The following is a 21,342-nucleotide window of genomic DNA, read 5'->3' as shown; positions in this document are numbered from 1 at the left end:
AGTGAGAGAGTGGTGATGCCATGCTAATGCCTTCCTCCTCTCCCACTGTAGATGACCTGGTTAGGAGAGGACACAAGTGAGAGGACCCAAGGGGAACCACCCACCAGACCAAGCTTACCGGAACAGTAACGTCATCATAGAAACTCCAGGCCAGTGCCCAGCGCATGGTCCGTCCCTGGCAAAACTCTGTGTGGGTCACTTTAGGGACCTAGGAACGGAAACAGACCGATACAGAAAACAATAGACAATGCTAATAGAGCAGACAACACCAACATGCGATAGCAATACACACATGTACAGTGCATTCGTAAAGTATTCAGACCTTTTTCCACATTTTGTTACGTTACAGCCTTATTCTAAAATGGATTAAATTCATTTTTTTCCTCATCAATCTACACACAATACCCCATAATGACAAAGTGAAAACAGGTTGATATATTTGCAAATGTATACAAATTTACATAAGTATTCAGACCCTTTACTCAGTACTTTGTTGAAGCACCTTTGACAGCGATTACAGCCACGAGTCTTCTTTGGTATGACGCTAAAAGATTGGCACACCTGTATTTGGGGAGTTTCTCCCATTCTTCTCTGCAGATCCTCTCAATCTCTGTCAGGTTGGATGGGGAACTTCGCTGCACAGCTATTTTCAGGTCTCTCCAGAGATGTTCGATCGGGTTCAAGTCCGGGCTCTGGCTGGGCCACTCATGGACATTCAGAGACTTGTACCGAAGCCACTCCTGCGTTGTCTTGGATGTGTGCTTAGGGTCGTTGTCCTGCTGGTGAACCTTCGCTCTGGAGCAGGTTTTCGTCAAGGAGCTCTCTGTACTTGCTCCGTTCATCTTTGCCTCAATCCGGACTAGTTTCCCAGTCCCTGCCTCCGAAAAACATGCCCACAGCATGATGCTGCCACCACCATGCTTCACCATAGCAATGGTGCCAGGTTTCCTACAGACGTGACGCTTGGCATTCAGGCCAAAGAGTTTAATCTTGGTTTCATCAGACCAGAGAATCTTGTTTCTCATGGTCTGAGAGTCCTTTAGGTGCCTTTTGGCAAACTCCAAGCGGGCTGTCATGTGCCTTTTACTGAGAAGTGGCTTCCGTCTGGCCACTCTACCATAAAGGCCTGATTGGTGGAGTGCTGCAAAAATGGTTGTCCTTCTGGAAGGTTCTCCCATCTCCACAGAGGAACTCTGGAGCGTTGTCATAGTGACCATCGGGTTCTTGGTCACCTCCCTGACCAAGGCCCTTCTCCCCCGATTGCTCAGTTTGGCCGGGCGGCCAGCTCTAGGAAGAGTCTTGATGGTTCCAAACTTCTTCCATTTAAGAATGATGGAGGCCACTGTGTTCTAGGGGACCTTCAATGCTGCAGAAATGTTTTGGTACCCTTCCCCAGATCTGTGCCTCGACACAATCCTGTCTCGGAGCTCTATGGACAATTCCTTCAACCTCATGGCTTGGTTTTTGCTCTGACATGCACTGTCAACTTTGGGACCTTATATAGACAGGTGTGGCCTTTCCAAATCATGTTCAATCAATTGAATTTACCACAGGTGGACTCCAATCACATTGTAGAAACACCTCAACGATGATCAATGGAAACAGGATGCGCCTGAGCTCAATTTTGAGTCTCATAGCAAAGGGTCTGAATACTTTTGTAAATAAGGTATGTTCTTTTTATTTTAATACATTTGCAAAAATGCTGTTTTCACTTTGTCATTATGGGGTAATGTGTGTAGATTGTTGAGGAAAACATTAAGGCTGTAACGTAACAAAATGTGGAAAAAGTCAAGGGGTCTGAATACTTTCCGAATGCACTGTAGCTCTACAGAGGCCTTTGGCACATTTCCAGCACGTCCTTCAAGGTGTGAACAGGACACATTTACACATACAGCGCTTACAGTGCCAGAGCTGAGCACTCGTGAGAAGAGCCTCCAATAAGCATGAAGGACGTGAGGGAAAAGCAGTGTAAAAGGCTCTTGAAAAGTATCCACTTGATACCGCCTCCCTACACACAACCACAATCAATAAGCGGTGGGTTTCAGTGGGAAATGTGCCCCAGAGATGCAGGTCAAAGGACATGGATCTCAGAGCCAAGAAGACGCATCCCTCTATGAGAGCGCCATGTTGACCCCTAAACACTCACCAAATGAACCAAGAGCGAGAGAGAACAAGGAAGATGGAGGGAAGAGATAGAGGGTGCAAATATCATTAGCATATTAATTAGGTCTCCTATTACACACACCCCCACCTCTTGCCTGCGCTGGACATTGGCCAAGGCTGCACTCACACTAATGAGCAGCGACAGCCCTCTGACACCTCTGGAGGAGCATGGGATTGTGGGATGGTCCTCCCCCAGTGATTGACGTGTGTGTGAGTGTGGTTAACACCCATGGGAGCTGCTGTGCCAGTCATCCCCAGTGAATGAGTCTCAATCTCAGAGGTAAGCGACTGGCAAAGTGGCACAGGGCTAGAGACTAACCTCTATAGTCAGATAGTCAGTCAGTTAGCAGTCATGTGCTAAGGGCTAATAGCTAGGATAATGGAGCTAATGAACATTAGCGGCACTGTCCTACCGTGTGTGTGTGTGCGCGCGCATGAATGCATGTCTGTGTGTATGTATGCGTACGCGTGTGTGACTAAGCCTGGTGTGTGTGTGTAATATGTATGTTTGTGTGTGGGCCCTGCCATGCGTTTCAGTCACGCAACGCTAATAGAAATCAGCTCAATCAGGTCTGGGCTGTGGCATTGCTTAGCCAGCGTATTAGCCAGGCTTGATCCGTTACGGTTCAAAAGGTATCTGATCCCCCTCTTCAGTCTCAGAGGAGGTATTAGAGATGGTGGGAGGGAGCTCATTCAACCCTCCATTACCTCACCTTATCACTGGGTATATATGGGGAACCTGGATATTTTTAACACACGCCTGGGCTTGGTACAGCACAGTGCATCTGTGTGTTGTACCTGTTTGCGAGTGCTGTGTATAAGATAATTTACAGTACCAGTCAAAAGTTTAGACACACCTACTCATTCAAGGGTTTTTCTTTATTTTTACTATTTTCTACATTGTAGAACAGTGAAGACATCAAAACTATGAAATAACACATATGGAATCATGTAGTAACCAAAAAAGCACTTGTTGGCTGCTTTTCCTTCACTCTGTGGTCCAACTCATCCCAAACCATCTCAATATGGTTGAGGTCGGGTGATTGTGGAGGCCAGGTCATCTGATGCAGCACTCCATCACTCTCCTTCTTGGTCAAATAGCCCTTACACAGCCCGGAGGTGAGTTGGGTCATTGTCCTGTTGAAAAACAAATGATAGTCCCACTATGCCCAAACCAGATGGGATGGTGTATCGCTGCAGAATGCTGTGGTAGCCATGCTGGTTAAGTGTGACTTGAATTCTAAATAAATCACAGACAGTGTCACCAGCAAAGCACCCCCACACCATCACACCTCCTCCTCCATGCTTCACGGTGGGACCACACATGCAGAGTTCATCCGTTCACCTACTCTGCGTCTCACAAAGAAACAGCGGTTGGAACCAGAAATCGCTAATTTGGACTCATCAGACCAAAGGACAGATTTCCACCGGTCTAATGTCCATTGCTGGTGTTTCTTGGCCCAAGCAAGTCCCTTCTTCTTATTGGTGTCCTTTAGTTGTGGTTTCTTTGCAGCAATTCGACCATGAAGGCCTGATTCACACAGTCTCCTCTGAACAGTTCATGTTGAGATGTGTCTGTTACTTGAACTCTGTGAAGCATTTATTTGGGCTGTTAACTCTAATGAACTTATCCTCTGCAGCAGAGGTAACTCTGGGTCTTCCTTTCCTGTGCCGGTCCTCATGAGAGCCAATTTCATCATAGCGCTTGATGGTTTTTGAGACTGCACTTGAAGAAACTTTAAAAGTTCTTGAGATTTTCTGGATTGACTGACCTTCATGTCTTAAAGTAATGATGGGACTGTCGGTTCCCTTTGCTTATTTGAGCTGTTCTTGCCATAATATGGACTTGGTCTTTTACCAAGTAGGGCTATCTTTGGTATACCACCCCTACCTTGTCTCAACACAACTGATTGGCTCAAACGCAATAATTAACAAGGCACACCTATTAACTGAAATGCATTCCTGGTGACTGCCTCATGAAGCTGGTTGAGAGAATGCCAAGAGTGTGCAAAGCTGTCATCAAGGCAAAATATTTGGATTTGTTTTGATGTCTTCACTACTATTCTACAATGTAGAAAATAGTACAAATAAGAAAAACCCTGGAATGAGTAGGTGTGTCCAAACTTTTGACTGGTACTGTATGAGCATCAAATGTCTCCTCGTCGGAGCTCCCATTCTGACGACTGTCTCAAATATACGCAGCTGTGTGTGTGTGTGTGTGTGTGTGTATGTGAGCGTGCGTGCACGTATGTGTGTGTGTCTGTGCACTCACCCCTTGTTTTCTCAGCTCCTCCTTCAAAGGTGCCAGGCTGCACTTCTTTCCCAGCATGCAACTGTACCACCTGGAAGAAAAATTATCTATTAGGTGTGTGTGTGTGTGTGTGTGTGTCCAGCGCCTTGGGCATGAACCCCTGCCTGAGATCAAACAAGCTTCAGATATAGGATCTACCTCTAGCTTCCCACCATGACTGTGGGAAAAATATTATTTTTGTAGTTCTGAGGCAGAGAGGGTAGCTACGATTTCAACTGCAGTTTTAATTACTACATCAGAGAGAGAGAGAGAGAAAGGGAGAGAGAAAGAGAGAGAGCGAAAGGGGCAGGGCTAAAACAACAACAGGGCCAGTATGAGTCTCTATGAAGGAACAGAGCTTTGATGTCCAGCCCAGAGCAAATCAATCTCTCCCTCTGCAATGAAGAGATGAGTCTACTGTAATCAATACAACAGCATATACAGTGAGGGAAAAAAGTATTTGATCCCATGCTGATTTTGTACGTTTGCCCACTGACAAAGACATGATCAGTCTATAATTGTAATGGTAGGTTTATTTGAACAGTGAGATACAGAATAACAACAAAATAATCCAGAAAAACGCATGTCAAAAATGTTATAAATTGATTTGCATTTTAATGAGGGAAATTAGTATTTCACCCCTCTGCAAAACATGACTTAGTACTTGGTGGCAAAACCCTTGTTGGCAATCACAGAGGTCAGACGTTTCTTGTAGTTGGCCACCAGGTTTGCACACATCTCAGGAGGGATTTTGTCCCACTCCTCTTTGCAGATCTTCTCCAAATCATTACGGTTTCGAGCCTGACGTTTGGCAACTCGAACCTTCAGCTCCCTCCACAGATTTTCTATGGGATTAAGGTCTGGAGACTGGCTAGGCCACTCCAGGACCTTAATGTGCTTCTTCTTGAGCCACTCCTTTGTTGCCTTGGCCGTGTGTTTTGGGTATTTGTCATGCTGGAATACCCATCCACGACCTTCCCTGGCTGAGGGAAGGAAGTTCTCACCCAAGATTTGACGGTACATGGCCCCGTCCATCGTTCCTTTTGATGCAGTGAAGTTGTCCTGTCCCCTTAGCAAAAAAACACCCCCAAAGCATAATGTTTCCACCTCCATGTTTGACGGTGGGGATGGTGTTCTTGGGGTCATAGGCAGCATTCCTTCTCCTCCAAACACGGCGAGTTGAGTTGATGCCAAAGAGCTCGATTTTGGTCTCATCTGACCACAACACTTTCACCCAGTTCTCCTCTGAATCATTCAGATGTTCATTGGCAAACTTCAGACGGGCCTGTATATGTGCTTTCTTGAGCAGGGGGACCTTGCGGGCGCTGCAGGATTTCAGTCCTTCACGGCGTAGTGTGTTACCAATTGTTTTCTTGGTGACTATGGTCCCAGCTGCCTTGAGATCATTGACAAGATCCTCCTGTGTAGTTCTGGGCTGATTCCTCACCGTTCTCATGATCATTGCAACTCCACGAGGTGAGATCTTGCATGGAGCCCCAGGGAGATTGACAGTTCTTTTGTGTTTCTTCCATTTGCGAATAATCGCACCAACTGTTGTCACCTTCTCACCAAGCTGCTCGGCGATGGTCTTGTAGCCCATTCCAGCGTTGTGTAGGTCTACAGTCTTGTCCCTGACATCCTTGGAGAGCTCTTTGGTCTTGGCCATGGTGGAGAGTTTGGAATCTGATTGATTGATTGATTACTTCTGTGGACAGGTGTCTTTTATACAGGTAACAAGCTGAGTGTGCTCCTAATCTCAGCTCGTTACCTGTATAAAAAGACACCTGGGAACCAGAAATCTTTCTGATTGAGAGGGGGTCAAATACTTATTTCCCTCATTAAAATGCAAATCAATTTATAACATTTTTGACATGCGTCTTTCTGGATGTTTTTGTTGTTATTCTGTCTCTCAATGTTCAAATAAACCTACCATTAAAATTATAGACTGATCATGTCTTTGTCAGTGGGCAAACGTACAAAATCAGCAGGGGATCAAATACTTTTTTCCTTCACTGTAGAGCCTCAGTACTAACCAGCAAGGATAAATGCACAGTAATTTAGCAGGAGAAACAGTCAAACCTAGCAGGATAAATACACAGAGACAAACCTAGCAGGGAGTCAATCTGGATGGGAAAACTAAACAATATATGACAAACCTTGTCTGGTTGGGTTGCCCTCCTGTCTAGATTAATTAGGCCTAGATACTATATACAGTGGGGGAAAAAAGTATTTAGTCAGCCACCAATTGTGCAAGTTCTCCCACTTAAAAAGATGAGAGAGGCCTGTAATTTTCATCATAGGTACACGTCAACTATGACAGACAAAATGAGGAAAGAAAATACAGAAAATCACATTGTAGGATTTTTAATGAATTTATTTGCAAATTATGGTGGAAAATAAGTATTTGGTCAATAACAAAAGTTTCTCAATACTTTGTTATATACCCTTTGTTGGCAATGACACAGGTCAAACGTTTTCTGTAAATCTTCACAAGGTTTTCATACACTGTTGCTGGTATTTTGGCCCATTCCTCCATGCAGATCTCCTCTAGAGCAGTGATGTTTTGGGGCTGTCGCTGGGCAACGCAGACTTTCAACTCCCTCCAAATATTTTCTATGGGGTTGAGATCTGGAGACTGGCTAGGCCACTCCAGGACCTTGAAATGCTTCTTACGAAGCCACTCCTTCGTTGCCCGGGCGGTGTGTTTGGGATCATTGTCATGCTGAAAGACCCAGCCACGTTTCATCTTCAATGCCCTTGCTGATGGAAGGAGGTTTTCACTCAAAATCTCACAATACATGGCCCCATTCATTCTTTCCTTTACACGGATCAGTCGTCCTGGTCCCTTTGCAGAAAAACAGCCCCAAAGCATGATGTTTCCACCCCCATGCTTCACAGTAGGTATGGTGTTCTTTGGATGCAACTCAGCATTCTTTGTCCTCCAAACACGACGAGTTGAGTTTTTACCAAAAAGTTCTATTTTGGTTTCATCAGACCATATGACATTCTCCCAATCCTCTTCTGGATCATCCAAATGCACTCTAGCAAACTTCAGACGGGCCTGGACATGTACTGGCTTAAGCAGGGGGACACGTCTGGCACTGCAGGACTTGAGTCCCTGGCGGCGTAGTGTGTTACTGATGGTAGGCTTTGCTACTTTGGTCCCAGCTCTCTGCAGGTCATTCACTAGGTCCCCCCGTGTGGTTCTGGGATTTTTGCTCACCGTCCTTGTGATCATTTTGACCCCACGGGGTGAGATCTTGCGTGGAGCCCCAGATCGAGGGAGATTATCAGTGGTCTTGTATGTCTTCCATTTCCTAATAATTGCTCCCACAGTTGATTTCTTCAAACCAAGCTGCTTACCTATTGCAGATTCAGTCTTCCCAGCCTGGTGCAGGTCTACAATTTTGTTTCTGGTGTCCTTTGACAGCTCTTTGGTCTTGGCCATAGTGGAGTTTGGAGTGTGACTGTTTGAGGTTGTGGACAGGTGTCTTTTATACTGATAACAAGTTCAAACAGGTGCCATTAATACAGGTAACGAGTGGAGGACAGAGGAGCCTCTTAAAGAAGAAGTTACAGGTCTGTGAGAGCCAAAAATCTTGCTTGTTTGTAGGTGACCAAATACTTATTTTCCACCATAATTTGCAAATAAATTCATAAAAAATCCTACAATGTGATTTTCTGGATTTTTTTTTCTCAATTTGTCTGTCATAGTTGACGTGTACCTATGATGAAAATTACAGGCCTCTCATCTTTTTAAGTGGGAGAACTTGCACAATTGGTGGCTGACTAAATACTTTTTTGCCCCACTGTATATCTATGAGCAATGCTGTGTATGGTGAGGATGGCATGTTTATTGTTATAGTAATGTTACAATCTTTTCAAGAGATTCTCCGTTACTTTTGTATACTTTTTTGCCAATAGTTATGAAAGTTGCGTTTTCGGTCCCCGAAAATTGTGTACTGTCACATGTGCTCTGCTCTGTGTGCATGGTGTATACACAATGTCAATGTTTATGATCACCATGTTTGATGTACAGTTACAAGATGACATGGCGTCACACCCTGGGATGTTCTGAACAGAATGAGGCTGTTTGTGTATTTATTGTGAAGAGAATTCCCCGGGGCGCACACACCTGAATGCACTCATGACTCCTTTCTATGCGCACCAAAATTACGATCGGTTTCTCTGAATTGCCTTCTGAAAGCTTAACACTGCAAGATCATATTTTCTAACTTGGCTAGTCATGTTGGCAATAGAACCAGCTTTCAAATGGTTTTCATGCCCACCTGACCCAGATTTATGCGATTTATAATGGACCGTTGTTGGATTGTGCAAACAACAACAGTAATTGTGTGATGCCGGGGATGCAGGGTTGTGTTCCAAATGAAACAACTACAAGTGTGCTAGCTTTAGTTCCTCAACGGCACAGCTAAGACAGCACAGCTAGGAGAGCACAGCTAAGAGAGCACAGCTAAGAGAGCACATCTAGGAGAGCACAGCTAAGAGAGCACAGCTAAGAGAGCACAGCTAAGAGAGCACAGCTAAGAGAGCACATCTAGGAGAGCACAGCTAAGAGAGCACAGCTAAGAGAGCACATCTAGGAGAGCACAGCTAAGAGAGCACAGCTAGGAGAGCACAGCTAAGAGAGCACATCTAGGAGAGCACATCTAGGAGAGCACAGCTAGGAGAGCACAGCTAGGAGAGCACAGCTAGGAGAGCACAGCTAGCACCTTATAGTTGAAGACACTGAGTCATAAAAGTGCATTGAAATTGCTTAGGAACTGTGCACACTTTGGAGGTGTGTGGCCACTTGGAGACACCAGTTAGTCCTCTCACTCAAACCCTTGACAATTGTTTTGTCTTATGTTGAACCTACCCCACATTTTCCAGGAATAGTATTATCATGTTACTGAATGTATTTTAAGATTTTGTTATTAACAAATGTGGTGAAAAGTACAGTAAATGTAAAATGCACATAACATCAACAGTGTAATGTTTGGATTCAGTCTTGTGTCAGATTAACTGTCGTGTCCTCACCTTTGGCCTAATAATGGTCCCATAATCTCCAAACACTTCCCAATCAATTGCTACCATGGTTATGCATATACTTTAAATATTTCTTCTGTAAGAAACATTTCAATGTAGCCCTATCCATATAGGCCAGTTCCCACAATGTAGCCCTATCCATATAGGCCAGTTCCCACAATGTAGCCCTATCCATATAGGCCAGTTCCCACAATGTAGCCCTATCCATATAGGCCAATTCCCACAATGTAGCCCTATCCATATAGGCCAGTTCCCACAATGTAGCCCTATCCATATAGGCCAGTTCCCACAATGTAGCCCTATCCATATAGGCCAGTTCCCACAATGTAGCCCTATCCATATAGGCCAGTTCCCACAATGTAGCCCTATCCATATAGGCCAGTTCCCACAATGTAGCCCTATCCATATAGGCCAGTTCCCACAATGTAGCCCTATCCATATAGGCCAGTTCCCACAATGTAGCCCTATCCATATAGGCCAGTTCCCACAATGTAGCCCTATCCATATAGGCCAGTTCCCACAAGTTTAGAGTTAAAGAGGAGAGGAAACCCAGGACCTTTACACAGCACACAACAGTCTACTACAGCCAACCAGATTTGAACACATCACCCAACACAAAAGCCCATTTGGCCATAGCCATGCCTTACTAAATAAAGGTTCCATTAAATAAAATAATAATTTGGGTGGCCTCAATGGCATTTATTGAAAGCACTGAAAGGTTTGGGAATTGGGTCAGGGGTTTAACAAGAAGGGGCACAGGAAACAAGCCCACTCTGAAAAGTGTGCACTGTGTTTGAGCCAACATACAGTACACACCTGACCCAACACAAAGCCAATCTGGCTTGATATTCAACAAAATATGCAGGATGAGCTTGATGGCATTCACAAAACCCTGAAAGATTGGGGAAGAGCCCACTCAGAGAAGCACCCGCGGGGTGGGGGTAAGGGTGGGGGTGAGAGGGTTTTGGGTAAGTGGCACCATGAAATATTGAGGACCTCTAATATCCCCAGATGTTCCCCACTTTGTCATGCAGAGAGGGGGCTGCTGAGCATTCATGTTAACACACACACAAACACACACGACAGCTTCCTCACTTCCTTCCTCCAGCAAGACCTTCCATCCCCAATAAACAAAAATCTCCCATTGGGGGTCAGACAGAAGCAGTCAGATTCTGGGAAAGTTGTCCATTTATTTTCAAGCTAATCCCTCCAAGAGTACAAAGACCGGTGATTACGATGTTATTACCCCCTCCACATAGAGTCTTATTATCATATCAATAACAGACAATGATTAGCAGAGGGCATTACATTGAAAAGGGTGCATTTCCTGGCTGGTGGTTGGGGTGTGTGTGTGACTGTGTCTGTATCTATGTGTGATAGTCTGGTGAGAGTAATTACAGCTTAGTATTGTTGAAGAGAAGGGGGGGGGGGGGGATGGTGAGTCTCAGAGGACCAATCAGAGGGGCTGGCTTGGTTTCCGTGGACACCTGGCGGTAGCTCTGCTATCCCAGCATGCAGTGTGTGGAGTGACAGCCTGCTACTGCTGCCTTGGACCCGGCCCCAAACACACACTACACTACACTACACACACACTACACTACACACACACTGCAGGGGAGCAGAAGAAAGAACAGAAGCGGAAGAGAGGGAGACTAGGGCGGGCACGCCTTCCTCTGTGGCAGACACTCCTCTACGGTCTCTACATAAGCCAAGCGCACCACACAAGTACACCGGTGTGAACACATAGACACATGCAGGCAAACAGACAAAGAGAGAGATGGACACTTTCCCCCTGTGAGGACCACTCATCTTCCACTGAAACATTTGCACACACCGACGCACACACACTCTCCTGTGGGTGACAATCATCTTTACACAAAAAAAATATGTTAGTGACACACACACAGTTCAACACACACTTGAACACGTGCAATCACACACCTTCCATGTCAGCCACTTGTCTCCCAGTCACCGTGTGCAGTGTGTTCAAATCTAATTCACACTCTCTCTCACACACACACACACACACACACAGCTGTTCCCTGCGGGCATGCAGATACTGCCGGGGGGTGGGTGACTGTTTACTCCTGGTGCCAATTCATTAAACAAACTCTGGGTGACAGCTCCATCCCTCCACCCCATCTGGCCCTGCTCCTGCTCTCCTCCATCACTGGTCCTCTATCATCCCTCCATACCTTACATCCTAAATGAAAGGGTGCATTTGTAACAGAAGGTAATGAACAAACACCCAACAACACCAACTGATAACCATCAGGCTTTTCTATATTATATTTGGGGTCTAGGAAAGTGTCGGAGATATAAAGCATGAGCAATCTGAAACCAGAGTGATGCCATCTTGAACGCTACCCCACTTCCTTCTGTGAAGGCTCAGTGTACTGATGGGGACCAATGTGTGGTGTTTGTGCGTACGTGTGTGTGAATGTGTCACTCTCTCTCACCTCAGGCGTGTCTTGAGCTGCAGGCTGTCGTGGATGATCCTCTTGACGAACTCCAGCTCTCCTCCCTCAGCCATGATCTCTGTCACCCCACCTGTGTTCACTGAGCTGGGGGGAGGACGATGAGAGTTCCTGGAATTTACCCCCTGGGGAGACGAGAGGGAGGGGGTGAGGAGAGGGGAGGGAGGGGGTGAGGGGAGGGAGGGGGTGAGGGGAGGGAGGGAGGAGAAGGGAGGGTGGGAGGGAGGAAGGGAGGGTGGGAGGGAGGGAGGGAGGAAGGAAGGGAGGGTGGGAGGGAGGGAGGGAGGAAGGGAGGGAGGGTGGGAGGGAGGGAGGGAGGGAGGGAGGGAGGAAGGGAGGGTGGGAGGGAGGGAGGGAGGGAGGGTGGGAGGGAGGGAGGGAGGGTGGGAGGGAGGAAAGGGAGAGGAAAAGAGAGGGGCATGGGGAGAGAAAGTAAAGGGTAAGAGAAAGAGGGAGTGACAGGGATAAGGTCAAGAAAGGAATCAGTGAATAAATGAGATTTATAAAGCCGTTTTTCCAGATTCTCAGAACACTTTACATCTAAAGAGGCCTACCTTAGCCTCTAGTTGGTTGGCGAAGAAGGGAGGGTTACACATGCAGAAGTCATAGACGATGGCTGACTCCTCCTTCAAAGCATCCATTAACAGGGTCTTCTGGGGAACTTTCACCACTGGGACATGAGACAGGGCAACAATGTTTCAAGCCATCTTCCTTTCAGTAGTACAACTTTACAATGCGGCTACCAATAGACAACTTGCCACTGACCTTTGATGAGGTCCGAGAGGTTGTTCTGCTCTACGTTCCTGGTGGCGTAGTCAAAGCAGATGTCATCTACCTCAGTAGCCAGGTAATGCCAGCCGTTCATAGAGGCTCCCAGCAGGGGGTAGATACAGGACGCTCCAGTACCTGGGGATATAACACAGACTACGTGAGGGACAGGGTGTGTGTCTGTGTCTATTTAATGCCACTCCCGCTGTCTCTTATTGTCCATAATGGATTAATAAGAGGTAATCCAGACAGCCATGATCAGATCATCCAGGCCTAACAGAGACCAGGGCCTCCAATCTACCCGACCACAGTGAGGTCCCCTGGGGCAGTAGAGATGGGTGAGATGGCACCCAGCAGGTTAAGGCTTGGGAGAGAGTAATGCCCTGTGGCTATCCATCAGGAGAGTGACAGCTCCAATCAGCTTACAGAATGGACCAGGCACCAGGGTCACCAATCACTGACCTGTCCATCTCTCTGAGGAGCTAAATTGACACACACCAGGGTCACCAATCACTGACCTACCTGTCTCTCTGAGGAGCTAAACTGACACACACTCTCTGATGGATAGAGCAGGAAACCATCCATGACATGTGGATGGGGATTTGGCCAGTGATCTCCAGTTGTCCACAGGAAATAGATGGACCTACAGTACATGTGGGATCTGAAGGTGGATGTGCCAACCATCATGCAGCCCCTCTCTGCCAGTCTCCCTGCCAGTCTGTGATGCCCACGGGCAGCCAGCTGCTCTTGGACTAGTAAGAGTCAGCCTGTATTAAAAACATGTCTCAGAGTAGTAGTGCGGATCTAGGATCAGGTCCCACCTGTAATTAAATTTATATTCATTATGATCTCAAAGGCAAAACTGATCCTATATCAGCACTATTCTAAGACTTTGTGAATATGTGTCCTGGGCTAGACCTGTGCCAGGCAGCCCCTGTAGGGAATAGGGTGCCATTTGGGATGCAAACATGAGTCTTACCAAGAAAGGCAACTGCTGGAGGAATATCCCTTGAGCAAACAAATATGATCACACATTTAATAACTTGATCACTCTCAATTACTGATGTGATGTTTATATGGGAATTAATGGGAGTTTATTCATCCCATTCAGCATTGAGGATATTTGTGCTCTTTCTTTATATATAGACAGGTGAGAAACCAACTGTCTAATGTAACAACTAAGAACCAGTGAAGGGATTAAAGGGCCAGGCCATATAAAAGCCATCTATTCCTCTACAGAAACAGGACATAGGATTGGAGTGGTGGTAAAGAGGCATCCTAGCAATGACGGCTGAACCAAGATGGATGGTTCATTTGGGTTCATTTCAAGGAGATCAAGGGGAAGAGAATAAGAAGAGGGTCTATATTTAGTAAGGGTTATCAGAGGTCTATATTTAGTAAGAGTTATCAGAGGTCTATATTTAGTAGGGGTTATCAGAGGTCTATATTTAGTAGGGGTTATCGGAGGTCTATATTTAGTAGGGGTTATCGGAGGTCTATATTTAGTAGGGGTTATCGGAGGTCTATATTTAGTAGGGGTTATCGGAGGTCTATATTTAGTAGGGGTTATCAGAGGTCTATATTTAGTAGGGGTTATCAGAGGTCTATATTTAGTAGGGGTTATCAGAGGTCTATATTTAGTAGGGGTTATCAGAGGTCTATATTTAGTAGGGGTTATCAGAGGTCTATATTTAGTAGGGGTTATCAGAGGTCTATATTTAGTAGGGGTTATCGGAAGTCTATATTTAGTAGGGGTTATCGGAGGTCTATATTTAGTAGGGGTTATCGGAGGTCTATATTTTGTAGGGGTTATCGGAGGTCTATATTTAGTAGGGGTTATCAGAGGTCTATATTTAGTAGGGGTTATCGGAGGTCGTAACTATACCGATGTCGATGCCTCTGCGTGGTTCCCCCTGGCCTCCGATCAGGTCTTCCACCCAGTGGATGTAGTTGAGTCGGAGAGGCACGGTGGGGATGAGACGCTCCAGAGGGATGTCTATGGTCAGCCCAAAGTCCTCCTTCAGCAGGGTACAGGTCAGGGCTCGCACCGCCTCTGGCTCCTTGAAGTTCAGCCTGCAGGAGGGGGAGGGACAGACAACAGATGCTATAGTTACAACGCTAAAGTAACTACATTTTTTACATTTTAGTCATTTATCAGACGCTCTTATCCAGAGCGACTTACAGTTAGTGACTGCATACATATTTTTTTTATCATACTGGCCCCCCGTGGGAATCGAACCCACAACCCTGGCGTTGCAAACGCCATGCTCTACCAACTGAGCTACATCCCTGCCGGCCATTCCCTCCCCTACCCTGGACGACGCTGGGCTAATTGTGCGCCGCCCCATGGGTCTCCCGGTCGCGGCCGGCTACGACAGAGCCTGGATTCCTGTGGCACAGAACCAGGATCTCTAGTGGCACAGCTAGCACTGCGATGCAGTGCCTTAGACCACTGCGCCACTCGGGAGCATACTACACCAATAAACAAAAACTACAACAAGTAACTACACCATAACTACACCTATAAACCAAAACATGTACCTACACTATACACCCAGACCTTAACACATTTCTTGTAAACTCACAAAAGAGAGCCACTAAATAAAATGGCAAATCAATTCTACCCCACCCTGCCACTTCTCCTAAAGACCACCCTTCCAAGCTTTCACTGACACCATGTCATATAAACCACCCCTCTTCCAGGCAGCACTAGACTGCATCCCCCCCTTCCCTCCCTGAGTAGCCCAGTGCTCCATATCTCCCATTCCCCTCTCATTACTGCTTATCATACTTCAACCACCACGATGAGACCCGACGGCAAATGAATAAGGAGCTTGTCAATTTACACCTCTTCACTAATGATACAGACATAATATTTTCCAGCATTAAACCAGACCCACACACCTCCCGCTCTACATTTCCACTGCCTGGAAAGCATGTTTTGGGTTTGAGAAAAACACACACACACACACAAAAGTATTTTGGGGTTTGAGAGACAGAGAGTGGGACGGATAGAGCAAGATGTGTATAATTGACCAGTCTGTGTGCTGCATTCACACCTCCAGACAGCAATTAGACACCTCCTGGTGATAGGAGCATCTGGCACCTCCTAGCTGGGTTCGGGGGGCGAGACAGAGAGCCTATTCACCACAGCCACGGCGAAGAGGAGAGAGACTATCACTGATGAAGAGCGTGACTACAGGGAGAAGTAGAGTTAGGCTATGTGCCTATGGGGGAAAGTGTGATTTATATATTACATATGTAACAGACGGGGGTTCGAACCCGTGTCCCTGAAGACTGTTAGCCCACTGAGCTAAAGCCTAGGCATTGGCTAAGGGAGTCTTCAAGTCTCACAGTTTCTCTCTTCTCCTTAGAAGCATAGTCTGATGATCAATATGCAGAGAACGAGGCCGTTCAGCGCCTGCCTGCCCAGCCTTCTATTTTTAGACCGTGATGAGTGTGAGTGTGTGTGTACTGCAGAGCACTGCAACGCCGGGTCTCTATGGCAACCACCCCGGACCACCGGCACACACAGGCAGTAAGCGCACGTAAATCCAGCCACGCTGGAGCAATATGGCTGATACCGGAAGAAGCGTGAGCGTGCACGAGATCAAGACGCACATTGGAGGGTGGACGTTTGTGCGCCAGACGATGGACGGTGTGGGACATGGGACAAACCGGTGGCAGTATAAAACGTGTTGTCGGTGTGCAGGTGTTACAGGAGTAAGGTGAGTGAGGGGGACGAAGGTTGAAATCTGTGGTAAGGAGGGTTGTGGGCTGTGGTGGGTGAGTGCACAGGGAGTTGTCTCCAAACTGCCTGGGCGGAGGCATACTCAGCAGTTTCCCTCTGCATTAGGAAATACAGATAGTGAGAGACAGGACAGTAACAAAGAGAAAGACAGAGGGAGTAGAGCAATTAGACAGGGGGTAGAGGGAGTGTGTGTGAGAGATATAATAAAATATCAGCAGAGGGAGAAGAATGTGACCTAAAGAGAGATGAGGGAACTGAAACTGTGATGAGCACTAGAACAGTCCTACTGCAGTGAGATGAACAAACCCATATCTACCGAGGGAACTAACTGCTGCAGCTGAAGAAGCCAGTAAGACAGCAGCCCAGTAAGCCCCCACGCCTCCCCCCTCCGCTGGCGTAGTCCTTCATCAGCACAGAGAGAGATGGAGAGGTGGGTTTGGAAAGGTGACCATCAGGGCAAACTCATTTTAATTCTGAATGCACAGGATAATTTTTTGCAGATTAGCAGCTCCATTTCCCACGTCAGGTTATTGTTCGCTGCACTGAACACAACATGTATTGATTGTTCCTGACTCAGAGGTGTAGCCAAGACTAGGAGAGCTCCACTTTAAATGAAGAAGGCTCTTTAAGTATGTAGAAGAACTCATCAGGTATAATGAAAAAACATTTAGTGTGACTAAGTTCAATGCCTAGGAGAAGCTGAAGCCATTCAAAGAAGATACAGTTATCCTCAGTAAAGAGCTCAGCCCCAATCAAAGTCCATGCTGATCAGGGGGTCTCATTGGTTAACAAGCGAAGCAATCAGAGAGGTCCTGGTAATCAGTTGGCTGTAATCAGGAACCCAGTCAACCTATCAGGGAGATTGAGGTGATTTAGTGCACTTCCATCATATAAGCTACCTATCCAGTTCCTTCAGATCTGCAAGCTTAGCATACACAGAAGAGATACAGTGCCTTCAGGAAGTATTCATACCCCTTGACTTATTCCACATTTTGTGTTACAGCCTGAATTCAAAATGGATTAAAAATATATATATTTTCACCCATCTACACACAATACCCCATAATGACAAAATGAAAACATGTTTTAAGAAATGTTTGCTAATTTATTGAAAATTAAATACATAAATATCGAATTTACATAAGTATTCACACCCGAGTCAATACTTTGTAGAAGCTCCTTTGGCGGCGATTACAACTGTGAGTCTTTTGGGGTAAGTCTAAGAGCTTTGCACACCTGAATTGCAAAAAGCTGCTAATTATTCGTAAAACATTTTTTTCAAGCTCTGTCATTGTTGATCATTGCTAGACAGGCATTTTCAAGTCTTGCCATAGATTTTCAAATTCCACTTTGACATTATTAGTGACACAATCTTAATTGAATCCATTTTAAATTCAGGCTGTAACACAAAATGTGGAGAAAGTAAAGGGGTGTGAATACTTTCTAAAGGCACTATATAAGGTCTAGCTAGGGGACTCGTTTTCAGACTGATCCATGCATATTTCTCCCTTCACATTTACATTTACATTTTAGTCATTTAGCAGACGCTCTTATCCAGAGCGACTTACAGTTAGTGAGTGCATACATTATTATTATTATTATTTTTATTTAAAAAATAAAATAAATCATACTGGCCCCCCGTGGGAATTGAACCCACAACCCTGGCGTTGCAAACGCCATGCTCTACCAACTGAGCTACATCCCTGCCGGCCATTCCCTCCCCTACCCTGGACGACGCTGGGCCAATTGTGCACCGCCCCATGGGTCTCCCGGTCGCGGCCGGCTACGACAGAGCCTGGATTCGAACCAGGATCTCTAGTGGCACAGCTAGCACTGCGATGCAGTGCCTTAGACCACTGCGCCACACCTCCTGCCTTCCACTATGTTAATAATGCAAGCAGAGCACCAGGAAGGAACCACTGTGAGATGGAAATTTCAATTATTCAATTTATTAAAGGAAGGGGGAAAACACTCCTCCACCCACCATGGATGGTTTCTCTGCTGGTAATATCTGCCCCCCCAACACAATAGTGTTGAAGTCTTTATGCCCCCCCCCACCCCTCCCGTGGCATCATGGGTCGTCAGCCAGCCAGCCAGAGACAGCCATAATGGAACGCCTGGGCTGGGTCATCTCTCTGGTTCATGCTTCCTAATCCCATCTCTCTGCCATCTGAGTTCTCTTTCGCTTCTCTCTCCTGTCCATCTCTCTTATATCGCTCTCCCTCCCTCTCCTTGACGAGAACCCCCCATATCTACTTTCAATTCTAAAGGCTAATTCTCTCTCATCCCTCTCTTCAAACTTCTCTCAATCATCTCCCCCTCCTCTCTATCTATCAGTCTCCTCCAGCTCCAGTGGGGCTCAGTGAGTGAGAGGAGACTGGTTTATTCATCTCCCTGAGGAATTGGTCGGCTCCTCGTCGTCTCCCCAAGATAACTCTGATCCACTGAATCAATGGCTGCTCAAGTACTCAACTAAGGCTACTTACTTACCAGATTAATACACCACAAATACAGAAGTATGCTAATCCAACCACTTGCTTGGCGGCAGAGGGGGATCCTAAATCACTGGCAAAGAAGAAGAGGAAAATATCCTTAGACAGGATTTGCCAAGCAGTGGACTAATCTTGGAGTTCCCTTGAAGCTTTAAGTTGTGTGCACACTAGTGTAAGAGCTGCAGTGAGACATCAGTGCTGGATTGTTCAGGATGAAGACTTGTCTCACTGGTAGGTGTTTTCAGTTTAAGCATTGTGCACTTTTGGGACTACTGGTTCCATTGCACCAGGCAAGCTCAATCAAGCCTGCTGAAATATTTGAGAGAAAACAAATCATATTTGAACCCATGCGGGTCTGGTAGTGAGCAAACTCTAGAGAAAGAGGTTGTTTGTCATCTCCCTCGGTCTGTCGTTCTGTCCATCAGTGAGTCACGTATGGTAATAACGATCTTTCTGTTTGTTGTTCTGTCTGTCAGTGTCTGTAGTTGTCAGTGAGTCATCTCTCTATCCGTCTGTCCTTCTGTCAGTTTGTCTGTGAATCATGTACTGTATAGTAATGATTCTCTCTTCTGTAATTAACACCTGGCTGCTGCAGATGGACATCAAGCACATTTAAACAGCTCTCCTCTGCCTCACTGCTCGCCCACATATTCACTAAACAGCCACACCAGACTGCTGATAAACTAACTAGCTCACACACCTTCCGTACATTCACAATGAAAATACCCACGCCAATATGTTCATGTACTAACTAGCTCACACACGCTCTGCACATTCACAATGAAAATACCCACGCCAATATGTTCATGTACTAACTAGCTCACACACGCTCTGCACATTCACAATGAAAATACCCACAGCCCATGCCAATATGTTTTCACTCACACAGTAGATGCTTGCACCTGGTGGTGACATCGGCATGTCTGTCTGCATTCATCTGCATTTACACAACGTAAATTTCACACTGAGCAGACGATTGCCAATTTCACAACAAAGACAAGGCTGGATCATTTCCTGGTGTACGAACGAGAGGGGTACACATATGAGAATTGGGTTGGTATCCCCTACTAATTGGAGTGGTGCTGGACAGGCTAGACCAGGGCTGGGGCAGTTTGGGCCTTCAGTCCGTCATTAGCAGGAATCAAGAGAGGCCGGCTACACAGGACACTTTTCATCCTTTACCATCAAACGGAGACCGCACAGTCAGAGAGAGAGAGAGGGGGTGAGAAAAATAGAGGGGGGGGGGGGGGGGGGGGGGGGCAGAGGGAAGAAGAGGAAGCGAAAGAAGAGAGTGAGCAAGACAGAAATAAGGCAGAGCAAGAAGATGCAGAGATTAAGGAAAGGACAGAGACAAGAGAGAGGTATAGAAAGAACAGAAGAAGAGCAAGAGAGATGTGCTTTATTACGCCACGTCAGCTCCAGCTCAGCACCAGGTGTAATGATGACCTCGCAGTTGAGTTGACGTCAAAAAGAACATTATCCCAACAGCCTCCCTCTCTTCCTTTGTTCTCCTGCTCGTCTGTCTGGTCTTTCGCTCTACTGCACCTGGCTGCCTATCCAGCCATAACAACCTCTCCTGCAGACACAGGCGGAGGCAATACTAGTCGACCAGGACGTCTGAGGGCTTTCAATCTAGCCTCTAAGCTTCTGGATGCAAGACTTTATTTCGTCTTGTAAATGAAAAATTAAATGATTGAAATTGGTTTCTCATAGACCCTCACATCTCTTTTTTTGTTTGTTGCTGCAACAGAATCAGAACTGGGAACGAAGGTGATCTATACTTTCCCAGAAAAGAACTTATTTTAAAAGCATGGGAACAGGTTAATAATGTTATTTTACGTTCCGGGTGCAACAAAGCGCCTATGCAAAGCCCACACTCTGTCACTCAGAAACTTATTCCAGTGTCTGCCTGCCTGCCTGCCAGCTGAAAAGCTTTTGCCAGTGTGTGTGCGTGTAGGCAACCTGCCCCTCCCCCTCCGAAGCAAAGTCTAGTAGCCTAGTTACCGACATTACAAGTGTGATTCAGTAATTAGGGAGATATTTTTCATTATAGAAGAAAGGATTAACCTTTTCAGTGCTAATTAATGATACTATAGTTATCACGTTTCACTTTGGATTTGTTAACTACAAAAAGGTAAGGCGGGTTTTTATTTAAAATTCTGGTGGTGCTGCTCTGCACACACAAGCTTTTTAGCTAGCTAGCAAGCAAGATAGCTGGTCCAACGTTAAGCCAACTCTGAAGTTCAAAGACATTAAAAGTTCCTTCATAGAAGCCGCTCCTCCATAGGTATAATTATGTGTGTCTAATTCAGATAATGCATTTCATAACAACAAGATACCCAGCGCTTCAAA

The 21,342-nt window shown here is 46.1% G+C and overlaps 1 protein-coding gene across 1 annotated transcript in view; it reads right to left on the bottom strand.

Moving 5' to 3' along the window:
• Nucleotides 1–21,342, bottom strand: part of LOC311105874 (RNA N(6)-adenosine-methyltransferase mettl16-like) — a 35,214-nt gene that overhangs the window by 11,313 nt on the left and 2,559 nt on the right. Inside the window, exons 3-8 of the mRNA XM_084148097.1 lie at nt 14,633–14,820; nt 12,745–12,885; nt 12,534–12,649; nt 11,962–12,104; nt 4,436–4,505; nt 119–208 (exon numbers count right to left, since the gene is read on the bottom strand). Of these exons, the coding sequence (XP_084004223.1) occupies nt 119–208; nt 4,436–4,505; nt 11,962–12,104; nt 12,534–12,649; nt 12,745–12,885; nt 14,633–14,820 (748 nt within the window). The remainder of the gene's footprint in view (nt 1–118; nt 209–4,435; nt 4,506–11,961; nt 12,105–12,533; nt 12,650–12,744; nt 12,886–14,632; nt 14,821–21,342) is intronic.

This window comes from Coregonus lavaretus (genome assembly GCF_964263955.1).
Source record: "Coregonus lavaretus genome assembly, chromosome: 30".
NCBI classification, from domain to species: domain Eukaryota; kingdom Metazoa; phylum Chordata; class Actinopteri; order Salmoniformes; family Salmonidae; genus Coregonus; species Coregonus lavaretus.
This window is presented reverse-complemented; position numbering and strand designations above follow the sequence as displayed.